This window comes from Anabas testudineus, chromosome 7 (genome assembly GCF_900324465.2).
Source record: "Anabas testudineus chromosome 7, fAnaTes1.2, whole genome shotgun sequence".
NCBI classification, from domain to species: Eukaryota; Metazoa; Chordata; class Actinopteri; order Anabantiformes; family Anabantidae; genus Anabas; species Anabas testudineus.
This window is the reverse complement of record NC_046616.1, coordinates 22427532-22436147: the sequence shown is the minus strand read 5'-3', so window position 1 is coordinate 22436147 and position 8616 is coordinate 22427532. Positions and strand designations below refer to the sequence as shown.

The window sequence follows — 8616 nt, the reverse complement described above, 5'->3', positions numbered from 1 at the left end:
CAAAATCCACAAGATAGATGGTAATCAGGTCCAAAAAACCAAGAAAAACAAACCATAAAAAGACAAGGTATACACATGGAGCTGTTAGAAAAACTACCACTCGTTGGAAGATTGTGCTCTGTCTTTTATTTTAAGAAACCAACCACAGCAGCTGAAGGTTGGAGAAATAGAACATTTATCAGTTTGTTCTTCGCTCTCTGTTCCTGTATAAACTGAGCAGCTTATGACACAAGAATTAAATGAAGTTTAAAAGCAGCAGCTCCTGCAACTTTGTTATGGAGCTCTTAAATACAGGAAGATTGAAAATCTGCATTTCAGGGATTTGAGGAATTTGAACTGATACTGTGTGTAAAATAGTAAAAACCAGGTGAAAGGTGTTGACATGCAAACACTGTTAAATTTATTCTTTATTGTTTAACTTTTTAATTTATTTAGTGTAACAAGACCTGGGAGTTGGTTTGTCCCTAGTGTATCAGAAGCTAAAACCTGTAACTGACATGTACCAACTAGTTTCTCACAAAGAGAGGTTTGTGTTATTTAAAGTATATGTCCTGTGTTAACATGCTAAATGGCACCTTAAACCTCAAGATATCATTCTATTAATTGCCACGACAGGTAGTGAGATCATGCATTTACATTTCCTGTTTACTCCCACACTGATGTTAAGAGGAATAAGAATTGACACGAAGTCTCACTAAACCTACTCATTCTAGACATCATTGCACAAGAGTCTATTTGCTGGTTTCCAGAGTTAAGATTCAACTGTTTATATAATGAATATCACAGTTTGTCATGGTGTTAGATTTGAGTTTACAGCTCAATTCCTGCCTCCTGTTTATATGCTAGTTTTTATTATTGGTCTGGTAGCTAATGGATTGGGACTGAGGTCTTTGCTGCACAACTGGAAAAAACAAAAGATCATCAACGTTTTTGTTCTTAACCTTGGAGTTGCTGATATTTTATACCTGCTCACACTCCCGTTCCTGATGGTGTACTACTTCATGAACAGTACATGGATCTTTGGAGATGTATTCTGCAAGATAACAAGATTCTGCTTCAACCTGAATTTATACGGCAGCATTGGATTCCTTACCTGTATAAGTGTGTACAGGTACCTGGCTATTGTTCATCCAGTCAGATTCATGGGAAGATTAACTCTCACTCATTCTGTGACTATCTCAGTTATAGTTTGGCTGTTGGTGAGTGTTCAAAGTCTTCCAGACATGTTCTACACCAAGAACTTTGGAAACAAGTCTGTGCAATGTTACGATACCACTTCTACAGTATATGTTGAGGATTATCTGAAATACAGCCTTGGATGGACACTTACTGCATTTTGTATCCCATTGTTCATCATAGTGGGCTGCTATGGACATATAGCTGTAGTTTTATGGACAATGAAGAGAATTGACAAGGTACAGAAACAACGGAGCTTGAAGTTGTTGTTCATCTTGATTCTCCTCTTCTCAGTTTGTTACATCCCCTATCATGTTTTTAAGAACCTCAATCTCTGGTCAAGAGTTCTGACCAAACAGGGGAAATGCCACAAATGGAATAATGGAGTCTACATCGCTCATCAGATAAGTCGTGGTCTTGTGTGTCTGAACAGTGCTCTCAACCCTCTGGTTTACCTTCATGGTAATGAAAACATTCTTGTTCAGCTCAGACGACTGCTCCAGGGAGCTCGTCAGATGTTCACCTGGGCACAGAGCTGGACTTCAACATTCCACCCTGTGCCTGGTACTCAAACTACATATGAACTTTAATACAAATACACATGTAATTCTGTGAAGATAAATCTGTTAATGCCTTCTATAATTCTAGTATCATTTGTAAGAACTATTAACATTTCTGCCATAATATTGCCTTTTACTACTAATAATAAAGTTATCGTTGCTGTTTTATTTGTAATTTGTGCCAGTATGTAGAAGAAGTGAAACTTTGTTTTAAAAAGCTGTAGCAGTAAATTTCTATCACTCTTACAGTTTTTATTTGTGATTTTTTTTTTGTGACGTTGTAACATATAAATTAATGACGATTAATTCAAACAGCCCTAATTAACCTGATAGGTGTCTGGTCAATGTAGTGCTAGTCTGAATACTACTTGCAAAGTATCAGACACTCACTCTATAGCATTTTTTTGTATAAATATTTCTTTGTATGTATGTTCTGGTTATTTATTGTATGTATGCATTCATTCTGCTTACCTGTTGACCTTATTTCGTGTCACTTCTGTCGATCGTCGAGTGTCATTGGCTGACATGGATGTGATTAGTTGCATTTCACAGCAAGTATAGTGAGCCAGATATACTATAGTGGGCCACCCCTGACAGGCTAACTAGAAAGGAAGTGTGTTACATATATACACATACTATTTGGTTTACAGTGACTTTTGATTCAAATCTCAATGATCTTCTACTTCTGCACCTTTGGAATGTTGCCATACAGTTCTGCAGCACTTGAGTTCTGTTCACTGGCAACTGCATTAGTGATGAACATTAAAATGAAAACAGCCAGAGTAATGTGCATTGTGAGTGACAAAACTCATTTAGAGGAGACTTCCTGTTAAGATTTAAATTTATGGTGAAAGAAATGAAACTGTATGAACTTACAGTTTTCTTGCTGTATTGTGTAACATACTGTATGTGCTGACCTCTTTGGAATGGTTAACGTTTAACTGTTTCTGTCTGCCAAACTGCAGATGAAGCATCACACAAGTAAACATGTTTTATTGTAATACTCACTTATTGTCCTATAATGATTAAAAACAGTTGCTTGTAGTTATTTGTAATCCATGCTAAAATACATTTTCAAAAGCACAAAACATCCTTATCACTCCCACAGTTTGTATTTTTCCAGACATTGCAACATGCTGGTTTCTGATTATTTAACAGAAATAGAAATAATTTGCTGAGATCACAAAAAATCTGATCCCATGAATATTGTTGGATGTTGTAATCCAGGGTTTGAATTGCTGGTTATGGTTGGTGCCATTTCTTCCCTGCTTTTGGGTGATCACTGAACTTCTAGTTCTTTGTTACCACTTTAAGGTTGCTTTCACACCTACCTGATTTAGTTCAATTAAATTGGACTCAAGTTTGTTTTCCCTCTTGATGCGGTTTGTTTTGTCTGGTGTGAACAAGGTAATCGCCCTCTTGTGTGCACCAAAAAAACTGCACAGAGACCCCCACAATGAGGTGAACTCAATTCTCTCCCGGTGAGAACGCGTACCAAAAAAAAAGAAAAACGGGACCAAAAGCTATGAATCGCATGATTTGAGGTCTTTGGGTAGTGTGTAGATTTTCCTCTTTTTTGTTTGTCCACCAAAAACATGCTGTCTGATTAATCGAGGACAAATGTGGAGACGTGAGGTGGTGAAGTGTCTCACAGACACCAGGTCTGATGTAACGTAATAAACAATAATCAAGAGGATGACCAATCCAGATTAACATTCATAGTTAAATCATCTACCTACACTTCACCTTCTTCCTGTATTTACTTTTACTGTTCCATTAAGTGGAAAGAATGTTCTCGCGTAGTTTGAAGTGACGTGTTTTGGTTCGCTTGGATTTTTCTGTGTGTGAAATGAAACTGAACCAAGGAGAAATTGCTCTAAGTTTACAAACTCATCAACTGATTCGGACCAAAGCAAACGAATTAAGGTGTGAAAGCACCCTAAGAGTCCTTATTGTAAGCAGTTACCTTGATACAACAATAAGAAAGCGTCTTTGTGAATTACATAACATGATACCATGCTGAGAAACCTTAAGTATATTTACTTTGTCTACATGAAGTTATGCATGTTATCTACTAAGAAAGAATTGCCTTACTGACAGGTTCAAATGGTGAAGGTGGCGGTATTCAAAGGAGGGTTTAGTATGTTTCACTGGTGTCTGTCATGGACAGTTCAAGCTCCTTTCTTTAATGCAAGTAATTGTTTTTACAAATCTTAAAGTGATTTAAATATAAAAGATTTTTTATTTCCTGTCTAGTTCCAAAAAATCTGAAATTGAAATTTTTTCATCTAAGGCCGCATTAACAAAAGTACACCACCTATTAGACACTCTCAGAACCATACTAAACATCATGTAGTTGCAGTCACACACACTCTCTAACTTGGAAATCCCCTCACTCACTACTGAAAAGAAGACACGTTGACCTCTCACAGCACAGCACACACTTTCTACAGTACACAGTTAAACTTACAATGCAGAACTGAGTAAATATTCCAGGTTGCACATCTTTATAAGTAAGGCACTTTTTACAAGGACACCTTTTTGTTTTTCTCCATACAGCTGACTACAGTCTAAGACCCCCATGTGGCACGAACTGAGAGCTCCCTGCTGTTGTTCTGCACTTTCTGCTCCAGCTTCCTCTATTAATGCTCCTTTGCCTCCTTGTGCTGTACTATGAGTTCCCTCCACATACACGGGGATCCACACCAGCAGGGGACTTAGTTTTCATAGCACGTAGATGATTACTCAAATAAATGAGTTTTGGCAATATGGCAAAATCCACAAGATAGATGGTGATCAGGTCCAAAAAACCAAGAAAAACAAACCATAAAAAGACAAGGTATACACATGGAGCTGTTAGAAAAACTACCACTCGTTGGAAGATTGTGCCCTGTCTTTTATTTTAAGAAACCAACCACAGCAGCTGAAGGTTGGAGAAATAGAACATTCATCAGTTTGTTCTTCGCTCTCTGTTCCTGTATAAACTGAGCAGCTTATGACACAAGAATTAAATGAAGTTTAAAAGCAGCAGCTCCTGCAACTTTGTTACGGAGCTCTCAAATACAGGAAGATTGAAATTCTGCATTTCAGGGATTTGAGGAATTTGAACTGATACTGTGTGTAAAATAGTAAAAACCAGGTGAAAGGTGTTGACATGCAAACACTGTTAAATTTATTCTTTATTGTTTAACTTTTTAATTTATTTAGTGTAACAAGACCTGGGAGTTGGTTTGTCCCTAGTGTATCAGAAGCTAAAACCTGTAACTGACATGTACCAACTAGTTTCTCACAAAGAGAGGTTTGTGTTATTTAAAGTATATGTCCTGTGTCAACATGCTAAATGGCACCTTAAACCTCAAGATATCATTCTATTAATTGCCACGACAGGTAGTGAGATCATGCATTTACATTTCCTGTTTACTCCCACACTGATGTTAAGAGGAATAAGAATTGACAGGAAGTCTGACTAAACCTACTCATTCTAGACATCATTGCACAAGAGTCTATTTGCTGGTTTCCAGAGTTAAGATTCAACTGTTTATATAATGAATATCACAGTTTGTCATGGTGTTAGATTTGAGTTTACAGCTCAATTCCTGCCTCCTGTTTATATGCTAGTTTTTATTATTGGTCTGGTAGCTAACGGATTGGGACTGAGGTCTTTGCTGCACAACTGGAAAAAACAAAAGATCATCAACGTTTTTGTTCTCAACCTTGGAGTTGCTGATATTTTGTACCTGCTCACACTTCCGTTCCTGATGGTGTACTACTTCATGAACAGTACATGGATCTTTGGAGATGTATTCTGCAAGATAACAAGATTCTGCTTCAACCTGAATTTATACGGCAGCATTGGATTCCTTACCTGTATAAGTGTGTACAGGTACCTGGCTATTGTTCATCCAATGAGAGTCCGGGGAAGATTAACTCTCACTCATTCTGTAACTATCTCAGTTATAGTTTGGCTGTTGGTGAGTGTTCAAAGTCTTCCAGACATGTTCTACACCAAGACATTTGGAAATAAGTCTGTGCAATGTTACGATACCACTTCTACAGTATATGTTGAGGATTATCTGAAATACAGCCTTGGATGGACACTTACTGCATTTTGTATCCCATTGTTCATCATACTGGGCTGCTATGGACATATAGCTGTAGTTTTATGGACAATGAAAAGAATTGACAAGGTACTGAAACAACGGAGCTTGAAGTTGTTGTTCATCTTGATTCTTCTCTTCTCAGTTTGTTACATCCCCTATCATGTTTTTAAGAACCTCAACCTCTGGTCAAGAGTTCTGACCAAACAGGGGAAATGCCACAAATGGAATAATGGAGTCTACATTGCTCATCAGATAAGTCGTGGTCTTGTTTGTCTGAACAGTGCTCTCAACCCTCTGGTTTACCTTCATGCTAATGAAAACATTCTTGTTCAGCTCAGACGACTGCTCCAGGGAGCTCGTCAGATGTTCACCTGGGCACAGAGCTGGACTTCAACATTCCACCCTGTGCCTGGTACTCAAACTACATATGAACTTTAATACAAATACACATGTAATTCTGTGAAGATAAATCTGTTAATGTCTTCTATAATTCTAGTATCACTTGTAAGAACTATTAACATTTCTGCCATAATATTGCCTTTTACTACTAATAATAAAGTTATCGTTGCTGTTTTATTTGTAATTTGTGCCAGTATGTAGAAGAAGTGAAACTTTGTTTTCAAAAGCTGTAGCAGTAAATTAGTAAATCACTCTTACAGTTTTTATTTGTGATTTTTTTTTGTGACGTTGTAACATATAAATTAATGACGATTAATTCAAACAGCCCTAATTAACCTGATAGGTGTCTTGTCAATGTAGTGCTAGTCTGAATACTACTTGCAAAGTATCAGACACTCACTCTATAGCATTTTTTTGTATAAATATTTCTTTGTATGTATGTTCTGGTTATTTATTGTATGTATGCATTCATTCTGCTTACCTGTTGACCTTATTTCGTGTCACTTCTGTCGATCGTCGAGTGTCTTTGGCTGACATGGATGTGTTTTAAACATGATTGGTTGCATTTCACAGCAAGTATAGTGAGCCAGATATATTATAGTGGGCCATATATACTATAGTGGGCCACACTTGACAGGCTAACTAGAAAGTGAGTGTGTTACATATATACACATACTATGTGGTTTACAGTGACTTTTGTTTAAAATCTCAATGATCTTCTGCTTCTGCACCTTTGGATTGTTAGGACTGTTGCCATATTACCAGATGCCATGCATTATCTCTTTGAATACAGTGTTTCTTGGACATCTGTAAGTGCAAGTTTGAGAACAAAACATTCACAATCTCTGGTTTCTTTCCAGTTCTGCAGCACTTGAGTTCTGTTCACTGGCAACTGCATTAGTGATGAACATTAAAATGAAAACAGCCAGAGTAATGTGCATTGTGAGTGACAAAACTCATTTAGAGGAGACTTCCTGTTAAGATTTAAATTTATGGTGAAAGAAATGAAACTGTATGAACGTACAGTTTTCTTGCTGTATTGCGTAACATACTGTATGTGCTGAACTCTTTGGAATGGTTAACGTTTAACTGTTTCTGTCTGCCAAACTGCAGATGAAGCATCACACAAGTAAACATGTTTTATGGTAATAAATCTGTAGATGTCTTCTATTATTTCAGTTACTTCCTTTGTTAGAATTATCACATTTTCTCTCTCACTTATTGTCTAATAATGATTGAAAACAGTTGCTTGTAGTTATTTGTAATCCATGCTAAAATACATTTTCAAAAGCACAAAAACATCCAGACATTGCAACATGCTGGTTTCTGATTATTTAATAGAAACGGAAATAATTTGCTGAGATCACAAAAAATCTGATCCCATGGATATTGTTGGATGTTGTAATTCAGGGTTTGCATAGCTGGTTACGGTTGGTGCCATTTCTTCCCTGCTTTTGGGCGATCACTTATTAAAGGCTGAACTTCACCCCGTCAGTAGTTCTTTGTTAGCACTTTAATATTAAAATAAATTTATTTATAGAGCACTTTTCTAATCATAAGTTAGTGCTTCACAAGACAGACAAGAAACACATGTAGCCCAACAAGATCAACTTGAGCAAGCACTAGGCAAACAGTGGAGAGGAAAAACTCCCCCTAGGGGAAGAAACCTCCAGCAGAACCAGGCTCAAGTTAAACGGCCATCTGACTCGACCGGTTGGGGAGCAGGAAACAGTAATACAAACAAAACAATGATACAAACAACTACCACATCGGTCCTTGGGAAGACCAGTTCCAACGTAAAGACATTGTAATCTAATAGAGAGTCCTCCCAAGGACAGATTCGTTTTAGCTTACAGAAGATCGCAAAAGGCTCGCCGGTAGAGGTATGTCTTTAGGAGAGTTTTAAAAGATGTTACTGAGTCAGCTGATCTTATATGCCTCGGGTAAGCTGTTCCAGAGTTTAGGGGCTCTAACTGAAAAGGCTCTATCACCTCTAGTAGTCATTCTGACATTGGGGACATACAGAAGATTTCTACCAGAGGATCTCAGGCTACGTGCAGGCTCATAAGGCTTTAAAAACTGGGATAAATAGCTGGGGGAAAGGCCATGCAGAGCTTTAAAAGTTATTAATAAAATCTTAAAATCAATCCTAAAACATACTGGCAGCCGGTGTAAGGAAGCTAATACAGGAGTGATGTGATCCTATTTTCTTTTTCTAGTTAAGAGTCTTGCAGCTGAATTCTGAACAATCTGGAGCCGATTAATAGATTTCTGGCTGAGACAGGTGAACAGACTGTTGCAATAGTCAAGGCGTGAGGAAAATTTGCAGGAAATTTTGAGCCATCCAGTTTTTTATTTCATTTATACACTCATGTAAGGAA

General features: G+C 37.4%; 2 protein-coding genes across 2 annotated transcripts; both read left to right on the top strand.

The window, feature by feature from the left end:
• The first annotated feature begins 674 nt into the window (after positions 1-674).
• LOC113167775 (P2Y purinoceptor 1-like) lies at positions 675-2429 on the top strand. The gene has a single exon (XM_026368623.1). It carries the CDS (start codon positions 774-776, stop codon positions 1764-1766), a length of 993 nt encoding a protein of 330 aa, XP_026224408.1. The 5' UTR covers positions 675-773; the 3' UTR covers positions 1767-2429.
• Positions 2430-4828: 2399 nt separating this feature from the next.
• Positions 4829-6466, top strand: LOC113167640 (P2Y purinoceptor 1-like). The gene has a single exon (XM_026368428.1). The coding sequence runs from the start codon at positions 5282-5284 to the stop codon at positions 6272-6274; it is 993 nt and encodes a 330-aa protein (XP_026224213.1). The 5' UTR covers positions 4829-5281; the 3' UTR covers positions 6275-6466.
• The last annotated feature ends 2150 nt before the right edge of the window (positions 6467-8616 follow it).

What these genes read in the sequence shown, in the direction of transcription:
- LOC113167640 (XM_026368428.1), top strand. Translation starts at nt 5,282, where the DNA reads ATGAATATCACAGTTTGTCATGGTGTTAGATTTGAGTTTACAGCTCAA.
- LOC113167775 (XM_026368623.1), top strand. Translation starts at nt 774, where the DNA reads ATGAATATCACAGTTTGTCATGGTGTTAGATTTGAGTTTACAGCTCAA.